Below are 24,092 nucleotides of genomic sequence, written 5' to 3'. Positions count from 1 at the left end.
GTTGCTTGACTCTTCTCCATTGTAACTCTCCCGAAGAGCCATTTTAGATATTTTTTCCCAACTAACGGAAAACTTACTACCACAGGAATATTGCATATCTGTTTAAGTGACACGTGCATGTCCGTCTATTATGCATTTAAAAAAGTAATTTTCTTGCCTTTCCCCATGAAGCAGTGTTCTCCTTGAGGGTGATATGGCCCCCGGTGAGAATGCATCAGTTTCTGCAATCCTTAAGTATGCACTCCATTGGGAAGATGCACCAGCGAGGTGGGCCAGGTACTAGAATCGGCTGACAAGAGGCCATCTGTTCTGGACGGCACTGTTTTCACCAGAGACTGGCCTTTTTCTGTGCTTCCAGAATTAAAATCTTCGCCACCCACTCAACCCCCTCTTTTTAACACATATCTTTTCTTTAGATGTTTTCGTTTACCCAACAGATCAGAGGCAAATCTGGTCACCCTAGGAGAGTTTCACTCTCTTTCAGGTGACAACACACATACTGCATTTTTTCTTTCCAGATTAGCTCTGAGAGGACAATTCTGGGTCCACGTTCTTCATGCCTGTCCAGATACCATTTGCATGGATTTGCCGAACGTTAGGTATATGTCGAAGCAGAAGCCTGGTATTAGGGATAACATCTTCCAAAGCGATGACAAAGTTTTATCTCCAAACATGAAAGGCAGAAAAAGAAGTTTGATCTGAAGCCAAAATTCATATTTAAATGTAAGCGCCATGAGGGGAAGGATTTTTGTCCTTTTTCTCAAAATTACAGCCCCTGCACCTTGAACACTAGTAGTCCCTCAATAATATCTGTTGAATGAAGGGATATATTTGTATTCAGTATTTGAATTATGATCTCTCCAATTCTGATGTGGTGAAGCATGTGGATATAAGGGGTTATATTCATTCATTCAAAGAATATTCACCAAATACACATCATGATAGACCCTTTACGACTTACCCAATATATACGTAAGGGAAAGAAGGAAGGAAGGAAGGAAGGAAGGAAGGAAGGAAGGAAGGAAGGAAGGAAGGAAGGAAGGAAAGAAAATAAAAGGAAAGAATAAAGAAAAGAAAAAAGAAAGATGGTGTCTCTGCCCTCGTGGACTGCAGAGAAGAGTAGGACACACGGGCAATAAGCAGATGGATTAATACAAATGATTACCTTTCTTGGGCGAAGTAATCTTGGAGGAAATCGCTGGGCATAGCGCTGGTGAGTAACAGGGAGACAATCAGAGAACATGCCAGAGAGGAGCTCACATAGAAGCCACAGGTCAGAAGGATGGTCCCACATGGGAAGAGGGGCAAGAAGGGGCTTTCTCAGGCCAAGCAAGCTGTGTGTGCAAAGGCCGTGGGCCTGCCAAGACACACAAGTTGGAGGACCCCAAAGGAGGGTGTGGTACCTGGAGTGGAGTGGGGGTAACACATCAATAGAAGTTGAAGATGCATTGGGGCAGGTTGTAGATGGAGTTTGGGGCAGACATTAAAGTGGAGATGCTTTGAGTGGTGACCTCACAAGCGAGATCGGGGCTAGAGGTCTGCCATTGGGGGTTGGTGCCATGTAGGTGGGGTTGAAGAAGCCAGGTGCATGGATGACCCTGTGAGGGAGAAATTGGGGACCCAGATGGAGCCCTGGAGAGTGTCACATCTGAGTCAGAGTGGGGGAGTCTGTGGGTCAGGCGGAAAGCAGGGAGCATGGAGCTCAGGAAGCCCAGAGAGATGGGGACTCTGGGCTGGATAAAGTGACCAGCTGCTGGTGATGGGGGTGAGGGAGGGACTGGAAGGGGCCAGTGACTTTGACAAGAGTGGCATCTTGGAGTTGCTACGTAGTTAGAAGTGGACTATGGAGAGTCAGGAATCAAAGAAGTAGAAAGAGCTCAAGTAGACAAGCCTTTAAGAGTTGGCCACAAAGGGAGAATGAGAAATGGAGAAGAAGGACGGGTTGTGTGAGGTAAGAGAGGGGACTGTGTAGTCAGAAGCACCCTTGCCTGCTGTTGGGAGAGATTGATGACACGGAGGAAGTCGGGAATGAGCTAGAGCCTGGAATCCCCGCTGCCTGGAGACCATTGATAACCCAGGTGATGGTCCAGGTCTGTGTGGTTTTCCTGAGCTCGGAGGCTAAAAGGTATTTTGCTTGCATTTTGTGGAATTTGGTTGTCATCGAAACAAAGCCATTTCTTAATGCGTATTCTTAAAATCAAATTGTTTTCACCCGTTCCATTTCTATTGCCATGTGGTCCTGATGCCTGGCACTTAATTTTCCTCCTCGATGTCTTTCAGTGCAGTGATTGGCTGTAGAAATTCTCGAGCTGTGAAAGGTATGCCCTGTAGCAAGCCCAGCATGTTAATTTCCCTGATAGGAAAACAACACAGGACCACCTGACCACGGGAAGCTCCACGCTGCCTGTCTCTTCTCCTTTTAGTGTGAAGGCCGATTCTCAGACTATTCTGTCTTTCTCAAACATTCGGTAAACTGTTTTGCTGCTTCTATTTAATATCATGCTGTAAATAGTCTTGTTCAAGCATAAAGAAAGGCATTGCGGTGTTTCTCGAATAGTCAAAATACATTGTGAGATACTGAATCTTGCTCTAATCGATTAAGGCCTGGCTTATTATACGTGATACAAAACAAAGGGAGAATCATAAATTGTCAACTAGGATTTCCATTCTTTATTTTGGTCCTTAAAAAATTAGTACCTGTGGGGGCGCTTGGGTGGCTCAGTCGGGTAAGTGCCTGACTCTTGATTTTGGCTCAGGTCATGATCTCTCAGTTGGTGAGTTCGAGCCCCACATCGGGCTCTGTGCTGACAATGTGAAGCCTGCTTGGGATTCTCTCTCTCTCTCCGTCTCCCTCCTTGTGTGTGCGCACGCTCTCTCTCTCTTTCTCTCAAATAAATGAACTTCAAAACAATTAGTGACTGCAGACACTACTCATCAAATCATTTTATTAACCATTAAATGATTAATGATAAATGATAATCGTTAAAAATCATCTTGGTTTTTTAGCGGGCAGGTTTATTTACGTAATGTGCCCGCTGGAAAATGGAAGTGAAGATTTTTAACTTTTTCTACTTGTTCTTTGGAGTTCTAGTAGCCTTGGATGGGTTTATTTCCTCCCTGGCTTACAAGACTTCTTCACACCCTCAGGAAGCATGTTAATTCATCCCAGAAATGCATTTAGACTTGGAAACACTAGCATTTCAAAATATGATCATGACAGACCCAGAAGAGGGTCGGGGCTTTCTCTCTTACTTTTCTTGTAAGCTGAAAATGTGTGTGTGAAGCTTGCCGTCTGGAAACCTTTGTAAACCAGACTCATGGGGTAGAGAGCAGATCCCTGCTGTTTGTCACGGAGGCTTGGGGAGGAGGGACCTGCCATCGACAGTGACACATGAAGACGTTGTTCTTCTCCTTCTATCACGACATGACATGTTTCCAGCTTTTACCCCAAACGATCTCCCTCTCATGTAGTTCCTGCATCAGTGAACGTGAGAGCTAGGTACCCAAGCCAGAAACGTTCTCCTTCCTCCCTGCCCAGACATCAGTCACAAAACTGACACAAAGAGGACTTTAAACCTATAAAAGTTACCTACTTTGAGCTGTATCTCCTAAAAATCTGTGCAATGATACATTCAGATTGAGTTTTTTTAGGAGAAGCTAACACTGTTGTGTAAGCTCCCAACAAATCTTCTATATTTTTGGTCTAACTAAGCATACCTTTCCAGAGTTTATGAAGGAGAAAATAAGCAGCACGGGCATTGTAATTTTAATGACACTTTCAGTTCTATTTAACGAAATATCTATTTATTTTGTTGAGCCTGTAGGTCATCAGTGATGTGGTTTCCCAAACTGTGTGCCAAGGCACCCGCTGGGGTGCCTCCCAATATTTTAAATTTTCAAGGGAAACATAGCAACCCTCCATATCTGGCAGACACCATGCAAACCACAAACTCACGGTAGTTCGTGGTTTCAACGTTAGATGACACTACATTCCTTTCACTTTAAAGCTGGGATTTGGGCAAGCGTTGTGACGAAAATTCAAGAAATCAAGGCAGGACAGAGATTGCGAGTGGCAGTGCTGAATCGGAATCCAAGGCTTGTGAAGTTACATGATGCTCAACCAGCTCATTGGCTACTGAGGGCCCAGAGTAAGTCCCTGGGTCTTCTAAGAATGAAATAAAAACATTACATTTTATTTCAGTATCTACTTGGTTGTGAGGTCATATACTCAACTCTTGTGGACCTTACTACTTAACAAACAGTACTTTTGGATATTTCCTTTGGCCTAGGAAATGCTATGAAAGATTCATGAGCCACAAAGAGCATTGTGAAATAGGAAAATGTGGGAGCCGCTGCCTTAGTGGTTTCAGTGGTTAAATTTTGTGTGCAAGGAAAATTTTGTAATCATGTTGGAAGAAGTGTGTTCAGTTTATCAGAAGTCTTCCTTCAACCACAGCACTCTTCTCATAAAGACAGCTAGCTGTGAGCCCCCATGATGGCGGAGCCTGCGGTCCCCCCAGAGCCTGGCAGCTACAGCTGGAATCTCATTGCCCAGCTCATGACCAGCCTGCTTCTTACTGCCTGTGTTTGTTTGTTTGCGCTGTTGACTTTTCTTGCTGGTTTGTTTTATTGAATTTATTCCAATGAAGTTGATTTCATGGGGAGGAGGTGTAAAATTTACTTGATCGTAAATGAATGCTCAGTAAAGGCTCCTTGAATGAGGTGGTTTACTGAATGCATCATCTCAGTTCCTGTTGACCCCTCATTGGCTTTGTGTGGCATTTCCTCCAAAGAACTATCAGCCTCAAATTTCTAAGGAATGCATGTTTTAACTTTTGAGTGGATTCTCTGGTAATTTATAAATAATATAACTTTAAAACTCCTATTATTATCATTAATGAAACCTCTGAAGTTTAGTTTGTAGTAGGAATTTTTTTTTTCCTAGTCACAGAAGCCTTCAGTGTATGCATCCAGGAAGCTATTTATCTCTTTTTTAAATGATTATTTATTTTTGAGAGAGAGAGAGAGAGAGAGAGAGAGAGAGTGAGAGAGAGCGCACGAGTTGGGGAGGGGCAGAGAGAGAGAGGAAGACACAGAATGCGAAGCAGGCTCCAGGCTCCGAGCTGTCAGCACAGAGCCCGACGCGGGGCTCGAACCCACCAACCATGAGATCATGACTCGAGCTGAAGTTGGGCACTTAACTGACTGAGCCACCCAGGCACCCACATCTTTTTTTTAATTATAGTGCGACTTTGTGGAACATTTTTTGCCTTTACTAAAAAGGCCATTCCCCTTCAAAGTAGACCTTGTTAATCACAGTGCTCCTTGCTTCTCCTGTATTTGGAGTCTTGTTTTTGCAGGATTTTGCAACCCATTGCTTAGTTGTGAACACACCTACTGTTATCACGTTTAATTTCATGCCCAAGATTGGCCACGCCATCCCTGTGGTGCTGGGCCTCTACCCCCGGATTGTCCCTCTGTTGTCACATTACATTTGATACCTACGTTTTGGTCTGTTTACCTTAATAAGATGTCCTCTTGGCCAATCATAATCAGAAGGGTACACTGTGCTTGGTTGGTTTAACTCTAAATTTACCTAGTATCGTGTAGGTTATAAATGGGATTTAAACATGCCACAGTGCAAACTGCACATAGACCATCAGTGCAGAAATAACCCCGCGTATCCACCAAAGGCATGCCTCCCTTCTGGTACGCTGTGCTACTTGAAAGGAAATATTGATCTCACACGTGCACCATGAAGTAGGATGATCATTTCATCTAGAACTAAGCTGCATGGATTGACATGCCTGATAGCCTTGGTCACATTCGTTAGCCCAATCCAAACACCTGCTGGCTTTTAAATTTTCTAACGAGTGGATGTAGATCAAATATAGCACCTATAAAGTGGTGATGAATGAAGAGAATTTTTTATGGTGTTTAAACGAAGCCAGATTTCATGGGTTCATGTTAATTAGATGATCTAAATTGATGAAAGTCCAAACTAACGTGTGTTAAGGTTTCTTCTTTGTTTTCACTTTTAAGTTCACTGGAATCGCCTGAATTAGGCAGATTGTGCTGTATCGCCTGGTAAAGATCCTTTGGAGAGCTGACTTAAGGCTAGTAAAATCTGGGTTTAATTAGTACACAATTACATGTTTCTAAACTTTTGAAAACCATTGGGGCGTAGCACTTAAAACGTGTTCTGTTGTGCATGTGTCTTTACATATGGGAGAGAGAGTTTGGGAACATTCAGAGACCTGCAATTCATAGCCCCTTGGATGATCCAGGACCATTTGGTCCGCTGAGTTTCTGAAATAAGCATAGTAGAACCTCATTGGGATAATTAACCTTTCAACCATTTGAACTCCCAAAGACCAAGATGATAATGATTTCTATTGGATATTAGCAGAGGTATAAATTTCAGTTTATCATTGATTCGCTGACTAACAAAACATCAGGTGTAGTCATCCACATGTCACTGGGTGGTTTTAGGACCAGACAGACGTGAGCCTTGTCATGAGGTGCTCTCAGAGTTGGAGGCAGATCTCTGTTGACACTGAAGGAAGCAGGGAGAGAAATGTCTGGTAGCATTGCTCTGGAGAAACAGTCAGCAGAATAGGTCACAATGCAAAGGAAATGGGAGGGCCCCCCTTTGGATGCCAGGGAAGTTCAGTGTGAGTTCTAATAGTGGTGGTTGCCTCCTTCTCATACAACTTACTTGTTTGGTCTTCTCTCTTGCCATAGTGGAGAGGAGCTAAGTGCGAAAGCTAATATTGTTCTATGCTCTTGAAGTCAATGATAGAATAGACAAGAGAAGCGTCCTCCTCTATGGAAAGCAGAGTGAGCTGTAAATCTTGATGGAGGGAGGCTAGTGTAGTCTTTTCCTACAGAGTTCAGGACATTGGAAACTGTGTTTTGTTTCTTGTTTGTTCTTCTAAACTCTTAATCGAGCCGGCCCTCTGCCCATCGATTTCACATTCGTAGACCCTGAGCTGAGAAGTACAAGTTTGGCTTTCTGAGCAGTTAAGTCGGCACTCCTTTCTTGGGAAGCTGCATTCTCGATGACTTACACTCGTGGGAGGAACTTTCTGTGAAGGTCTTGAGTATCTTCTGGGCTTATCTCTTTTCTTTGGCTTGTAATGAGCTGGTGGCCCATGTGCTTCTGAGGCAAGCAATGGTCTCAAACATCCCCCCAGTTTTATCGACCTGTAGTATTGGACTTGAGCCCTATCTATATATGAGATTCTTTATCCTTCAGCCCAAATGTGGCTGGAAAAATAACACAACGTATGCTAAAAAAGATTTAATAATAACCGATGTAACATGAAAGAGAATAGATGCTAAGAGTCACAACCAGCAGCACTGTCTGTTTCCAGGGGTCATTTGCGCAGGAAATCAAATTGCATCTGCCCCCCCCCCCACCCCAGTTTTCAACTCCAGTCTTTAACTCCGAGCCCTATAATGCCCACCATTGAGGTGGTAGGTCTCGCAATTTTCGTTACACCTTTCTGTCTCAGTCTGCTTGGGCTGCCATGATGAAACACCACCGATGGGTTAGTGCAAACTACAGATATTTATTTCTCCATTTTGGAGGCTGGGAGATCCAGATCAAGATGCCTGATGAGAATGGTCACCAGGATGGCACCTTCTCCCTGTGTCCTTACGAGGCAGAGAGAGAGGGGACTCTGGGGTCTTCCTGTCTTCGTAAAGACACTAATCCCATCAGGGGAGTTCCAGCTTCATGACGTCACCTAAACCCGAATTTCTCCCATGGGCCCCATCTCCAAACACCATCACATTGGGGGTTAGGGTTTCAACATATGAGTTGGGGGGGGAGGGGACACAAGCATCCAGTCCACCACGCTTCATTTCTGACTCTACTCCTATTCATTTGGAAGGATTTTAAATTTTTTTTTTTTCAACGTTTTTTATTTATTTTTGGGACAGAGAGAGACAGGGCATGAACGGGGGAGGGGCAGAGAGAGAGGGAGACACAGAATCGGAAACAGGCTCCAGGCTCTGAGCCATCAGCCCAGAGCCTGACGCGGGGCTCGAACTCACGGACCGCGAGATCGTGACCTGGCTGAAGTCGGACGCTTAACCGACTGCGCCACCCAGGCGCCCCCTGGAAGGATTTTAAATTAGATTTCTAACACATGACGTCAGGATCACTGGATGTTATTAGCCAAAGCACAGTATTTCTGGTCAGCACTAAATGATAACAAGCAGAAATCCTGAGACCAGGGCCTATAGCAAATTTAATTCTTTGGGGGTCGCAGGGAATGCTAAGGAGATGGCATTGGGATTCTCCACAGCCATGTTTGAGAGCTCCGTTAAGGAAAATTCTACCCCATCATTTTCTTCCTCAAGCGAAAGCATTGTTTTATTTAAGCCAAATTTGATGCTTATGAGATGCAGTGAGCTTGCTGAATATTCATTTGCAGCTCTTTTCATCACGTTCTTGTATTCCTTTTATTTTCCTTTGACTTATAATTGGTGTTTTTGCATATTTATGATCTGCTTTGCCTTAAGCTGATGACCTGTTTCAAATGCAATAATATCCTTTCTGCTTCGACCCCTTGCTGTTAATTCATGGAGAAGCCATGTCATTAAGTGGTGGTCACCCACTCATTCCCAGGAGCCTACCCTCAGCATTCGTGTGTGTGCCTTGCTGTCCTCTGTGGACGTTGTAGATTGCATCCCCTAACATAAGATTAAGAGTGGGCATATCGAACTCTTTAAAATGCATGATATCTCAGAGTCACCAAGTTTCTGAGTGGTCATCTGAGCCACGCGGTAATTTCTCAGATGTTTAAAGGCAGCGAACTCCACACACTTAACTGTTCTCTTTCCGAGTGAGCTACCCCTTCAGATCCTTTGCTCTTGGTCACATGATCCATTAGGAGGAACCTGACCCCCAGGTTACTTTCCTTTGAACATACACAGACATACCAGCCCCACCAGCTAAAAGCTCCACGGACAGGTGGCCTCCAAAACACAGCCGCTTAAAATAACTTAGATGATGGAAGTGCTTTACAGCATAAGATACAGATGCTTTCTAAAGGAAAAAAACTAGGCGCTTCTTACAATGTAACACAACTCTTCAGAGATACCTTCCCCACACCCTAGTAGAGGGTGGGATCGTGCTGGATGAAGCTGTTTGACCCTTATGAATTGGGGCGGTGTGGCATTGCTCAGGGATCATCCGGAGAGCCTTGGCTGGCCTGGGGGCCTGCCCTCAAGTGTTCGAGTGTTTTAGACCGTCTCTTTGCCTATGAAACGAAATAACAACACACGTCCATTCTCCTGCTTGTTTTATTTTCTGGATTTTTGCGAGGATGAAAAGTTGCAAGGTGTGTTTGGCTTGATCGGTTCTGAGGGTCGCTGAGCAGTGTCGCAGGATGACCCCCCTCATGTAACGTGCAGGTGGGGAGTGGGGAGTGACGCAACCAGGCTTCTGCAGACTCTGGTGCTGGGGCCATGCTCCATGTCAAGGCCTGCTTTGACTCTTCAGGGTGAACTTGTGACGGCTGTTTTCACCCTAAACAATTTGTTTTCTTCCAAGACGGCTCGTGGGAGGCCAAGTTCTCTCTCCTGCTTCCTGACAGATGTAAAAGTAGTTAATGAAGGAACAGGATAAAAGAAGGCATCACGACGGTGTGATGTTATAAAACAAATCCAACATTGTGAAAATAGGGTTTTTTATCATGTGTTCTGCCTAAGAGGATTCTGGAAAATGAAATGCTGGGATATTATTTTTGAAAAGAAAATGTTCACTGCAGCACTGCCTTGGTGCTCCAGGTTTCATACGATGTCATTACATGAATGCACCGTTTGGAACGAAAAACGCTTTAGGACATCGATCACATTTGCAAATTTGTGTCGTTATTAAAATGCCAGGGCCAGTTCTATTAATCTGAAGGGTTCAGTATTTCAGGATGAAACCATGTATCAGAAAATTTAATTTAATTCATTTTTCCATCAGAAAAGTATCGTATTTCACTTGGCATTAATAACCTTAGTTGTGTATTTCTTAAGCATTTCCCTGTGCATAGCCAAATAGAAGTTGGTGAATGCATTCTTTCCAACGATCTACAGCCCAGGAAGCGTTCCAATTCTGTGTTATTTGAAGCGATGCGACATCCAGAACGCATGGCTTTTCCTTAGGTTCCGTGACGATGCAGATTCGCCAACACACTGTGTCAGGCAGAGACCAGCGCTGGGAGAGCAGCCCCACCGGTCTTTAGAGAGCCTCTTCCTTCCTCAGACAGACAGGCTCCCCTTGTAGAATGTTGGGGGGGCTTTCTAATCAGCAAGAAGCGTCTGCCTGGAGAGCCACACGGGCGATGGGCAGGGGCCCAGCAGGCCCGCAGGAAGCCCAGGCTTCAGCCTACAAATGCAGTCTAGACGGGATCACTCGAATGCTGGAGTGAGCCGGGGGGACGGGTACCTGGCCCCGTGACAGTCGCACAGGGAGGCTGTGCTGGCCTGCACCGGGTGTCACGGCGGAGGAGACAGCGGTTCCCAGATGGGCGGAGGTGGCCTGTTGCCCTCGTGTCCTCGTGTGTGGGAGGAAGAGACTGCAGTAATCAAAGAGTTGTGACATTTGTGACCAGTGGTTCCGCTGAGACCAGGGCCTCCATGCAGCTGGCTGTTCAAAACGGAAGTTCAGTCGTCCTGCTGCTTCAAGTGGGAGCTGAGAGCTTGGGGTTGACTGGCCTGAGTAGGGTGGCCACGTCCCTCCTGAGGGGTGCACAGCCTCAGCCATGGGGAGGGGGTGGTGGCAGGGACCAGAGATCCCCCCCATCGCAGGGCCGCGGGGTGGGGCAGCCTTGCCATTGGACTAGAGCCCGCCCCCTCCCCTGCTCTGGGACCAGGAGAATGCAGAAGGGACAAACTGGATCCTCAGAAGAATACAGAAGGCAGGGCTCGCCATCCCGGTGGGTGGCACCAGTGTCATTAGAGCAGTGTCCCATTCGTGCATCCTGCTGAGGGCAGGGCTCCTGGGGACAGGTGATGGCATCATCCGGCTCCATTGCTCACATTTGGTACTCATTTTGGAGGAACGGACTTCCTAAAATGTTGACACTTTTGCTTGGAAGGCATTTTCTTAAGGAGAAGGAGGCCAATCCCTCCTAGATAATCACGAAGTTACTTTTCAGCTGCGCCTCTTAAGGAAAAGAGGTCACAGTCTCGAGTTCTGAGCGGCCTGGCTTGCGTCGGCTCCCCTCCGTGTCTGCATTCTTCGGTGCCTGGTCCTTCAAAGCGAATCCAGCAGGGACCAGCTTCGGAGAATCTTTAGCAAAGTAGACGGTCGTTGCGCAGGAGCGGGGCGCGGCGGGGCTGAATGACGGGCGCGCCACCGGGCAGGGTGCGGGAATTAACCCCGCCGGGGGACGCGTCCTCTTTCCTGGCACGCCAGGACATCCGCCGGCTCCGCCCCGTGCTCGCGGGATTGACACTGGCGGAGGTGACGTGCGCAAGCGCGGAGAGCCCCGTGCGGTCAGGCCGGCTGGGGAATGCCCGCGAGGACAGCCGCCCGCCCTCCCGGCCCCGCTCTCGGCCGCTGCTCACCCTTACACACACGTGACCAGCACACGTGCCTCTCGCTCAGATCACATGCCTGTCCTACGTTCACGGGGCGTATCGCACAGGGACGCACACGCGCGTGTCACGCAAAGCCACACGTCGCGCGCGCGGCATGCACACGGACGTCACAGGCGCCGCCTGGGTCCTGTACCACACACACATACGTCACCCAAGTCACATGGAGACAGAGACACATACGTGTCGCATACATACGTCACACGTACAGGTCACACACGGCGCGCGCATGACACGCAGGTTGCACCGCCCTACTGCGTGAGCACGCATGACAAGTGTACCGCATGCGCACGTAGCACGCACACGCAGGTTGGTACTCCACCCGCCCACGCCGCTGGAGGAAGAAGACGTGCGGCCGTGTGACGGCACATTTCCGGGGCTACGGTGCGAGCGCGGGTGGCTGTAGGGGCTCCCCGCCTCCAGGACTGTGAGGCTCGTGGGTGGTGGACTCCTGGAAGGCCCTTCTGGTCTGAGCCACCCTTCCCCTGCTCCTGCTGCAGGGCGTCTGTTTATTCGCAGGGAGAAGCTCATCAGATCGTTCTTCCCATTTCTAGTTCTGTCCTGCTGTCCCTCTGTCCCCAGAACGGCTTCCCCAGGGCTTGCGGAGTCCCGCCTCCCACCCGTGTTCAGAACCTGCGGAGAGTGAGGAAGCCGTCAGGTGGACAGAGAACGGGACGTCCGCTTTGCTGCCGTTACCACTGTTTGCAGGTGCGGCCTCGGATCTGGGCCACACGGTCCGGGCACCGCTCCCCTGAGTTGCCCCAGCAGGGGGACTCGTGGGTCCATCGGCTCCGTGGGCTGAGACGAGAGGGGATGAGAGAAGGCCCCTGGGGGGAGCGGAGACTTAGCCATGGGGCCTGGATCCTTCTCTCAGCCTCTCTAGTCACGTGAGCAGTGGGACCCAGAAGCTCTCGGAGGAGAAAATAGGGCTTTTGGAAGCCGGCACCCTGCCTTTGTTGGTAGGGCCATTAGCACCCTATTTGGGGAGCCACGAGGCCGTGTGGAGGAGGGGGCGTTGGGCGCCTTATCCAGCTGTGGCCGCCCATCCTCTGACAGACCTGCGGGTCTTGCCCTAAACACGTAAGAGCAAAATCCGTGCTAATCCGTTTTGTGTATCACTACCGCCTGCCCTGCGTCCGTAGTGTGCTGGATAAGAGCACACACTGGAAAGACAGTGTCCCACACTTTGGTGAGAATATAAGTGGATATATAGTGAATATAAGTGAGAATATAACTGGCGGGGTGGCTCAGCCTGTTGGGCAGCCGACTCTGGATTTCAGCTCAGGCCGTGACCTCAACGGTTCATGGGTTCGAGCCCTGCAATCGGCTCTGTGCTGACAGTGCAGAGCCTGCTTGGGATTCTTTCTCTCTCTCTCTCTTTCTCTCTCTCTCTCTGTCTCTGTCTTTCTTTCTCTCTGCCCCTCCCCTGCTCTCTCTCTCTCTCTCTCTCTCAGAATAAATAAACTTAAAAAAAGAATATAAGTGGAATGTTCCCTCGGAGCAACTTCACAACATGTATTAAAAACTTAAGAACAGTCGTGGCTTCTGACTCCATGCGTTTTACGAATCGACCTAAGGGAAGCTGAAAGAAGTATGAGGCCAAAACGTTATACGTGAGGGTGACCACTACAGAATTATGCAGATGCAAGGAATATTAAAGTAAATGTCAAACGGTATGGATATAACTGACGTGTTGTGTAGTCATAGAACTGAATGGCAGCTAAGCATTCGAGACCCTGTTTCGACAGGATGAATGTGCATTAGAAAAAAAAGCAAAAGCAAGACACTGCATTCAGAGTGAATTCGGTCCTTTTGGAACAAGATAGAGGTCTTGGCAAGACAAAGTTTGGCCACAGTTTGAGAATGCAGAGGGTCATGGGGCGGGGACAGGGACATAACGGACAGCGAGGTGTGCTCCCTGGGCAGAACTATCACACTGTTCTTTTTAGTTTTTCTTTATATTTTTCTGTTCCCCCCCCCCCCCAGTTTTCGTGGACATGAATTTCTGTCATCAAACGACTAGAGAGTTCTATGGTTTAAGAATCTGCCATATTCCTACCTCAACAGAGGATAATAGGGAATATCACTTATCCAGGCTCAGGGAGTACAGCGCTGGTGATCAGTAGCCTGGATGAGTCACCATTAGTTGAAATAATGCTGTGTAACAACCGCAAAATCTCAGCGGCACACAAAGTAGACTGTCGGCTGTCTGGTTGTCTCTGCTCCATGAGTCTCTTTTGGAACCAGCGTGTTAGCCAGGTTATGTTTTTTCTGATGAAGCACAAGAGAACCACTCAAACCGTTGCGGGCCGGGGGCGCCCGGGTGGCTCAGTCGGTCGAGCGTCCGACTTCGGCTCGGGTCATGATCTCACGGTCCGTGGGTTCGAGCCCCGCGTCGGGCACTGTGCTGGCGGCTCGGAGCCCGGAGGCTGCTTCGGATTCTGTGTCTCCTTCTCTCTCTTCCCCTCCCCTGTCCATGCTCTGTCTCTCTCTCAAAAATAAATAAACATTAAAAAAATTCTTCTTTTTTAAAAGACACTGTGGGCCATCTGAGTCTGGGCTCTGACACCCAGTCGCTCCTACTGAAATCACATGGCTGAGCTTAAAGACAAGGGAGCGACTGCAGCGTCATCCGTCCAAGGGCGTGGATCCAAGAAGGGGCTAGAATCCCTGAAGGTGATGGCTGTTTCTTTTAAGCAGATAAAAACGTTAGTTTGGAAACAAATAAAACGGACACTCTGCCGAGCCCTCCCTTGCCGTTGCTAACGCGCATTTTGCCACTGTTGTGTTCAAGAGGTAGGAACGCTCGCCCTACTGAGAGGCTCTCTCTGTCTTCTTAGATCCTGGCCAACGTGATCATTTTCATCTGTGGGAACCTGGCGGGAGCGTACCACAAGCACCTCATGGAACTTGCTCTGCAGCAGACGTACCAGGACACGTGCAATTGCATCAAGTCCCGGATCAAGCTGGAATTTGAAAAGCGTCAGCAGGTAACGTGCGTGTTTCAGTCTCGCTTCCCCATTACTTGAGGCATGATTAGGAGGATGCTGTTAGGCTGATGCTGTTAATACCGTTCACTCATCGTGGGGCATCAGAAAGAATCTGGAGCAGCCGACTGCCCGCGCCCAGCCTTGGGCCGGGTGCCTGGCGGAGTTAGAGACCAAAGAGCAGGGATGGCATCTGTAGACCCAGCCCCGGTGACCTCGGGATCACCCACGTGCGAGCGTCACATCAGCGGCCATCATCACACGGATGGGGAAACTCCAGTAGTCATTATCATCATCATCAGTGATGCTTTGTCGAGACGCTCACTTGAACGAAAACACAGGGCTCTGATGGCGACTGCCCCAGCCGAAATCTGAGCCTCCTCCCTCTGCGCCGGCACACTGCTTCCTACGGTGCCTACCGCGTAGTCCCCGCGGGAGGAAATAATCAAAGTCGTTCCTGAGGGAGGTCATGGGAGTTGAGGTTGGAGGGTGCAGCAGGGAGCTCGCTGTCGTGACTGGGCCTGTCCCGGGGTGACCGTTGTGGGGGAGGCGTGGAAACGCACATCAGAAAAATACACAGGTTACGGCAAAGCATTGGAAGAATGAGAGAGGAAGACGAGTAGGAGGTGTGGCGAGCAAAGCCGTGTGTCATCAGGGATGGTGGAGAGCTGGTGAAACAGATAGGCTTTGGAGGGGAAACCATGAATACACAAGGGGCCCTGTATTTAATATGCTTAACTTCAGGTGGCGGCGGGGCATCACGTGACTGGCTTTGTTTTTCTTGGGTTTATGTATCTGTCACCGGGGACCCCAGTCCCCGTGTCTAAAGGTGGTGATTAGCAGGACTCTGTGAATACCCCACTCCACCTGTCGGAGAGCATTCATCACCGTGCCTGTGCTGGGAGCAGTCAGTATTTGGGACATGGAAGATGTTTCACTATTACGTGTTAAATGGTACCGAGTTAGTCCGTGCTATGAAATTACACCAAAATGTATCACGGTAGCAACAAAAACGTGTATTTTAGGGGCACCTGGGTGGCTCAGTCAGTTGAGCATCTGACTCTTGATTTCAGCTTAGGTCATGACCAGGTCGTGGGATCGAGCCGTATGGTGGGCTCCGTGCTGAGTACAGAACGTGCTTAAGATTCTCTCTGTCTCTCCCCCTCTGCCGCTCCCCCCCACCTACCCCCCCCCAAAAAAAGCATCCTTTAGGTTTTGATGCTAGACTTTTGTGTATAGACTGATGAATAGTGATCAAATTCCTGTTTGAAAACAGCGGGTTGATTTCACTTCATCCACTCAACAAAAATTGACTGAGCACCTAATTTGTGTCTGGCATGATTCTAGGCACCAGGATACGGCCACGAACATTGTATTCTCACTGGTATCACTAGCAAATCTCACAGTTAAATTTTCAAAAGCATTTTGTTACAACCCATATAGCAAAGGTTTCCAGTAATGAATGTTTAATTCTTTGATATCTATGTGTATCAAACTCCGGGTTCAACATTAAGAGTTATAGACCATTGTTAATTTGGGGCTGTGACCCAGTATATTTTCATATACTTGTGTCCAGTAACATTTTAAATCTGGGTTCTAGAAGATTCCACAGTTTCAACAGGCAGCACTTAGTGTTCATGATTGTTTTCTCTGTAGATTTCAAACATTTGAGGATAAATGGTTTCCTTTCCCAAATAGTAGCGACTCTATCAGTTTGGTTCTGACAGGCATATTTAACTTTCTTTTCCATCACCTCCAGAATCTACTTCAAAATCGCATGGAGGCTGAGGGAACTGAAATTCCAAGTAGACAGATTATGTAACCTAATATTTATAGTACCAGCTTTGGCAAAAGCAGTAAGTCAGGCTACTGACCTCATCTGCACTGCATACTTCTCTGAAGAGTCCCTGAACCCCCAGAACCAGGTGTCACTCTTGTCACGGTGATCTGTGGCCTCCGAGTAGTCCGGTGGCCACACTTGGACCTTAGGTAGCTCAGGAATTAGAGCTATGGCATCTTGTGTGTTGAGGCTTTATGGGACAATCATGAGAGGTACTATAAGGTATTGTAAGGACATTTACTAGTTTTTTAAAAAGGGACCTTTTAGAGAAGAGGGACACTTTGAAAGAAGAGTAAGACCTTGTACTAAAGATGTTTAATAAAATATAATTTGACACCACAAATGTGTTTTGCTATTGATGTTGGGAGTCAGCTCCCAGGATCTGGTGCCCAGAATGCAGTACTTTTCTTGTTAGGGCTTTGGAAAATGTGTTTCTAGAATTAGAGTGAATGCTTACACTTTTTTGAAACTGGCATGCAATTAAGTGGGAACAGAATCTTCTTTTAGTTAATAAAATCAGTAAGACGTGATCTGCCAGATATAAGGAAATACAAAAAAAAAAAAAAATTAGCCAACAGCAACCTGTATGTCCTTCATATAGAGGGTGAGTCCGGAGACCGTGAGTCCTGGTACGGCCACAGACCAAATGACAGTCCGAGGGCGCCACGTGTCCCCTCCTGCCCACCCTTTACCACAAACCACCTTTGCTTCATCCACAATCACTACGGCAAATGGCAGTACTCTTCAAAGTGCTTAATTCAATGATAGGAGTGGATGCTGAGCAAAAGAATTTGTTTCGGCATCTATTAGGACAATATAAATGCCATCCATTCGAATATTCTATATTGGCAGTTGCCTCATCGGGAGTTGACACTCCCAGAGGCTGAGTGGCCGCCATCTTGGATAGTCACTGGGCCTGTTTCCCAGCTCACCCACGCTGACCTCGGGCCTTGGAGAGGAAGGCCAGTGTCAGGCGAGCCCAGCAAGCCCCCCTCATGCAACCTGCTGGGGGCTGTAATAGCTGATGCTGTTGGGAGGTGTCTAGGAATTCTGAAACCTTTTCAGCATTGCTCAGCTCTTTACTTTCTTTCCTTCAAATGTTGTGATATTTTTCCTAGATGCAAATGAGATGAATTTTTAGAGACTAAAAACCATGTTTGAATAAAGTGACTATTTGTGCTATGAGATTGGGGGAGAGGAGAGAATGAAAAATGTTAGCAGAGATTTTTCTCAGAGTTATATTCTTGCCCTAAAAGTGCTCTCATATAGAAACACTGAAAATTATGATTTTTTCACTAGGTGGGAAATGTAAGGCGTTGCATTAGCACCGAGGCCACCTTTAGGCCTTTCGACTTTTTTCTCAAGACTCACATCATGCAGGAAAAGCCTCAGCCATGTCTTGAGCACAGTTTCAGTGCAATAGAAGGTTCTTTATCAAACCTGAGAAAACAGCGGGTGTTTTTCCCTGGGGTATGTAATAGACTCTCAGGAATTGATAGGAGCCGGATTCAGAACAAAACAAGAATTTCTCTCCTAACCGCATGGGCAGTGGAAATGAATTTTGCCTCTGAAGTAGTAAAAACTGGATTTTCTTTTTTTTTTTTTTTATAGAAAGAAAATAAACCCTCTTCAACTTCTATGTTGTCTTTGTTTTAAAGTGGTGTAACTCAAAGCGTTTTTACATGGTCTGCCTTTATCTGGAACCACGCTATAGACTGAATATGACAGAATTACGCATTCTAGTAGAAAATACTAGTCAAGCGAGGTATGGACCCCTGATGAACCTAGATCTGTACCCCAGGTGGGGGTTTAGTGAACCAGTAGGCTTTCTGGCTCTCCTTGGGGGCAAGATTGTTTTTCTTCTCTGCGGACATCAGTGAAATGAACAACTGATCCTTTTGTGTTCATGGTTGAATAATGAACGTGCCCATCTTTATCCTAATATGATAGCAGGCCCTATTAGGTCATTGCTGGATGTATTGTGTAAGTCATTTAGGATGCCAGGAAAAAGTGTTGTTGGAGATGTTTTAGATTTGGGCTGCTAGATTTGGCCCTTTATCATGAGGGAAAGGAGACAAGAAGTAACTAATTTTTTTTTTTTTTTTGCATCCTTATAATGTGCCTGGTAGTCTGTTTAGTACTTTGACATATCCATTCCCTAGCTGTGCTAAGGAATTACCATAAACATAATGGCTTAAAATAGAACAAATTTATTCTCACACAGTTCTGGAGGTTAGAAGTCCAAAATCAGTCTCATGAGCTGAAGCCAAAGTATTGTCACGGCTGGCTTTAAGGGAGAGTCTGTTTCCTTGATTTCGAGTTTCTAGAGCCTGAGTGAATGCCATGACTCCTAGCCCCTCCCTCCATGTTCAGTCTCAGCAGCGTAGAACCTTCCAGTGTCTCCACCTCCTTCTCCCTCTCCCCCTCTCCTCTCGAACTCTCTGCCCTCTGATTCTCCATGTACTTTCTTCCCTCCATCTGCTCTAAAGCCACTGCTCCCTTCTCATAAAGATAATCCAAGGTAGTCTATCCACCTCGGGGTCCTTAATTTAATCACACTGCAAAGCTCTTGGTTTACCATGTAAGGTGACATAATTAGGTTCTGAGGACTAGGATGGGGACCATCCTCTTTTCAGGGCCATCACCCAGCCTGCCATCCTCTTTTTTTATTTCTGTATCAACTCTCTGACCTAAGTCCATTTTCCTATTTCAACCAGGTAAAGGAATTGTCCAAATTACTTATCCAAGTTCACTCGGCTAGTCAGCATGGCCTTTCACATTGGTTCTTTGCAAGTTTGTTTCAGCGATCTCTGAACATAGGTTAGCTAGAGATTTTCCGAGGCATGAAATACTTTTTTTTTTTTTAAATTAACTATGCCATTCATCATTACTAGTTAAATAAGAAAGCCTAAGATAATACCAAATGTGTGTCTGATGTGATCACTAGGTAATGAGTTGCCGGGTTAAGTGAAGTGTCATCCATGAGGGTGTCGGGTGTCAGGAAGTTATATGGAAGGTCACTCACACCATGCAAGGAGCCACCGTGTGAAATCTGTCTGTGGCTTTATTTCCCTACTGTGGCAGAAGGGCTGAGAAGAGAGAGGGTGCACTCTGGAGGCAGAGCTTCTGAATTGAGCTTTTTTTTTTTTCCTTGAGAGAGAGAGAGAGAGAGAGGCAGAGAGCATGAGTGACAGAGTGGCAGAAAGAGGAAGAGAGAATCCCAAGCAGGCTCCACACCATCAGCGCAGGGCACAACGCAGGGCTCACGAACCGTGAGATCATGAGCTGATCCGAGATCAAGAGTCGGGTGCTCTACCAACGAAGCCACCCAGGCGCCCCAAGGTTGTGTTACCTTAGTGTGATGCTGGTCGCATTTCTTAACTGCTCTCTTAGATTCTCTCATGGAGGTTCCCGTGATCCCTTGCCCAATTTAACAAACAGTTTTCCCAGCCTCCAAAATGGTGTCCTGTTAAGAAAGTGGTCAGTAGCCGGTCTTGCCATTGAACCCTGATGATGCAGGTGCACTTATATTAAACAGCAGAAATCACCTGCCGCCCTGGCTGAGGCATTGAGCGTGAGGTTGGCGGGAGGGAGGGATGGATGTGGCCATGCCATCCCCGGAGTTACCTTCTCATCCATTCTTCCTTGAGGCAAACGGAGTGAGCAGAGAAATGTTGGATAATTGGTGGATAATTACCCCGGACACTCGTCTACCAGCGTCTTCTCACTAAGTTCAGAAGTTTACTTTTTACCCCAGGGAATGGATGGTGTGAGTCAATCCCAACTCATATTACAGGACTTATTGTTTCCCTCAATTTCCTTCATCCTAATAGGAGCTTTTAGGCAGAGTCCAGGCTGAGGCATGTCAACCACATATGCTTCTTGAGGAAACCAAATTGGGCAGAAAGAGCCCAACAGAAGTTCCAGCCAGTGAGACATTGTCACTGCCATTCCTGAAGAACTAAAGCAGTAAATTTTAGTGTCAATGTTACCCAGGACCTTTGGGTAGGGTGGTGCATCCAGCAGCGACAGCAGAACGTGAGAACCCCACAGCATCAAACCCTGTGTACAGTCTGGTTCAGATACGCAGACCCTGCTCTGGCTTTTGCGTCATCAAAGATTATTAACTACGCTTTCCTCCCACCCGGGGCATGGGTGTCTACTTTTTTTCTATTTTATTAAATAATCCCTGTAGAGTTTCTATTTGGTGTCCCTTCCTTGATGAAGTCATAGCTTATATTGTTTTTGGTCACCATTTTCGTCCATTTTATCAAGTGATGGATTACATAATTTTCCCTTTGGCATCTCTCGCTCAAGGGAGAGGTCATAGCTCATACAGATGCTTATCACCACCTTGTTCTCATCACTCATTAGTGAAAGATGGAATCACGTAGAAGACCACACTTCCTCGTCACGTGAAAGTTGGAAAAAAATGGAAGAGTCATGGTTTCATGAAAGGGCTCTCCTCACCGTGTTTGCTGTTTGAATCGTCAGATTGAAGTTCAACAATTGGTTTAATGGTTTGCACCATATTGTATCATGTTGACGATTTAAATTCTCTTGAAGCTCAGATGTTATGCCTTATTAAGAAATTCCGGGGCAAGGTATTCCAGGACGCTGCATTTCACCATGAGCCTTTTACCCAGTTCCTTTAAATGAGAAATGGAAATCGATTCCAGAAAAAAAATATATCAATGACCCTCAAATCATTAAGCCTGAAATAATTTCTGATAAGTCCTTTAGTTCCAATGGTTGAAATCAGTACATATTTTCTAAGATGACAATGAAGGCCGTGTTGTAAATGTGTACTCTGGCCCCTTTAAGGAGAAAGCAATGATTACAGATCCAAGACTAAGGGGAAGGAGGAGGGATTCATAGGAATCCCTTCAAATGTCCATGCGTAATGAAGACTACCACTGCAGGGGGTTAGTAAATAGTAGCTCACGAAAATAGCACTCTTTATTTGTTCACTCTTTAACAAGTCAGACGTTCTGCTCTAAAGGAAAGAAACTAAGAGTTACAGCAATTCATTAAGCAGAGATCCTTTTAATGAATTGAATACATGCAAGTGTCTAGTTATATCATGACAGTAGAAAAGCTACATGGTAAAGTAGAACTCTCCAGACATTTCCTCTATGTAAGAAACGTGAGCCAAACTCCCATCTGATATCTATGCAGAGTAAGCATCTCACCTGTCTTGTTGGGGACACACCTGGGAAAGAGTTCTGTTGCTCCAGATTATCACAAGCTAATCTCTGCTGATAATATAAAAGAAGCACAGAAAACAGAAGTTGCACCCTAAGGAGAGCATCTGGTTTTGATATTTTGGGCCTCTGGGAATTTTTAGTGTTTCATGGAGACCGCCTACTTTTTATGCCCTGTGATGAAATATTTTGATGCTGGCAAGATTGTATAATATAATAGGCAAAGAATAATCTAGTGGAAAGACTCAAGAAAGTTCTACCTCACTTGATATGAGTGAAATAAACCCAATAGAAAGGAATTCCAAAATCAGTCCTTCTGGTTCCATTATCCATTCTTCTGGTATTTGTCACATACAGGAGAAGATGTGCATTTATTCCAAAATCAAAGGCAAAGTGTCAAGTCTTTTATGATATTTTTCTTCCTGCAGATGAAACCACAGATGGGCCACTTAACTGTTAATAGAGGGAAAAGGCACTTTATGTCCATCAGCACGGGGCTGATTTAAGATGTTAAAGTTATTGAACCTCTGTGTTTAATAATTTGTTACCATGAGCCCAGTCATAGATAAAAAAACATGTCATGTGGCATTAGTGATGTGCTTATTGTATTGAGGCACCCATGGATGTTCATACCAAATTAACACTTAGGACTTACGAGTTTTTTAATTTTGTTAATTGCATTTGTGTTTTCAAAAGGTGTTATTGTTTGGATTTTTTTTTTTTTTTTTTAGGTTGTCTGGGTGTCCTCAGAGTTTTAGGAAATTTTGTTCTAGGGCTTTTCCGGAAGAATCCTTTAATCTGCTTATATGTTAGGAACCATTTAATATATGTAAGCTGCCAGATGTGAAAATTCCTCCCAGAGACCTGTGTTTTCCATATATGTGAAAGCATGTACAACTATATGCTTTGCTCAGGAATGAAACCAGAGGAACATTGGGGTAATGATATGCACATAAAGCCGTGCATAAACTATTAAGTTAAAATAATAGTTTTTACGTATATACTCCCATTAAATACAGGATCATGAAGACTGTGGAAGGCACTAGCTCTCCTATCTATCGAAACGTCTACTTCACAATTTTATTTGTGATTGTATGTTATGTGCCAAGGGATTAACCCCAGAGAATAGAGTAATACCTGAGATTTATGGTCCCTTTTGTCTTTGGGCTTAAACACCAATGAAAGGAGACATGATAACTTACTAAATGCATAAATTTGATTAGAAGGTACAAGTTGCTGTGGCAAAGTGTAATGGAGAAGGCAGAGTGGCATATGGGAGCAGGCATCAGGGAGGCTTCTCTGGAGAGGTGACGTTTGGACTGAAATGGTGTTGCAGAAGGATGCAGCCCTCTGATACTCTGATGAAAATGCTCTAAACAGAGGGGGCAGGTCTGCAGGGTCTTGAGTTAGAAACCAGATTGTCCTGTTTGAGGAACACCAAGGTCGGAGGGACAGTTCGGTAAGAGAAGAGAGTTGGAGACAGAGACAGGAGCCACACCACACACTTGGCCTTGTAAAGTATGCTGAGGACTTGGAATTTTATTATACACTGAATGGGAAGGCACTGAGGAGTGTAAGTGAGATAGTGAGATGAACTGGTAACATTCTTAAAAGGATCTCTCTGACTGCTGGTGGAGAATAGAGGAGGAAGGAGCGTTAGTAGAGGGACAAGTTTTGGGAGTAGTCCAGACTAGAGGTAAGAGTAGCTTCAGTTACAGTGGACAGATGCAGGGTATATTTTGAAACTAAACTGGTAAGAATTACTGTTGAGTTAGGTGTTGGATGGGAGAAAGATAAAATAAGAAAGCTTCATAAGCTTTGAACTTGAGCAGCTGGGTAATGGCTAGTGTGCCACTTATAAGATGTTAAAGTCTTTGGGAACAATATTTATTGCAGGTAGTGGTAGAGTTGAAATCAAGAGTTGAGTTTTGAACAGTTAATTTTTTTAATATGAAGTTTATTGTCAAATTGGTTTCCATACAACACCCAGTGCTCATCCCAACAGGTGTCCTCCTCAATGCCCCTCACCCACTTTCCCCTCCCTCCCACCCCCCATCAACCCTCAGTTTATTCTCAGTTTTTAAGAGTAATTTTGAGATACCCATGATAATGTCCAAGGGGCAATGCCAACCTACAGTTTTTGCATGAGATCTGGATCTGAAAATGTAAATTTGGAAGTCATCAACATACATTGGTATGTTGATATACCATATATATATATATATATATATATATATATACACACACACACACATAATATATGTATTATATATATGTATATACATGTATGTATATAGTATGTGTATATATATTATATATACATATATTTTATGTATATATAAAATATATTTTATATATATTTTTAATTTTAATGTGTATTTATTATTGAGAGACAGAGTGTGAGTGTGGGAGGGGCAAAGAGAGAGGGAGACACAGAATCTGAAGCAGACTCAAGGC

General features: G+C 45.8%; 1 protein-coding gene and 1 non-coding gene across 2 annotated transcripts in view; both read left to right on the top strand.

The window, feature by feature from the left end:
* The window catches only part of ADCY2 (adenylate cyclase 2), a 404,823-nt gene that overhangs the window by 197,243 nt on the left and 183,488 nt on the right, over positions 1-24,092 (top strand). The window contains 1 exon segment of the mRNA XM_030332755.1: positions 14,445-14,594. Coding sequence (XP_030188615.1) covers positions 14,445-14,594 — 150 coding nt within the window.
* Positions 13,922-14,006, top strand: TRNAR-UCG. The gene has a single exon. It is a non-coding gene; the product is annotated as a tRNA-Arg (tRNA).

The sequence above is a fragment of the Lynx canadensis genome, chromosome A1, assembly GCF_007474595.2.
Source record: "Lynx canadensis isolate LIC74 chromosome A1, mLynCan4.pri.v2, whole genome shotgun sequence".
In the NCBI taxonomy this organism is placed as follows: Eukaryota; Metazoa; Chordata; class Mammalia; order Carnivora; family Felidae; genus Lynx; species Lynx canadensis.
The sequence above is the reverse complement of the archived record's forward strand: the minus strand, read 5'-3'. Positions and strand labels throughout refer to the sequence as shown.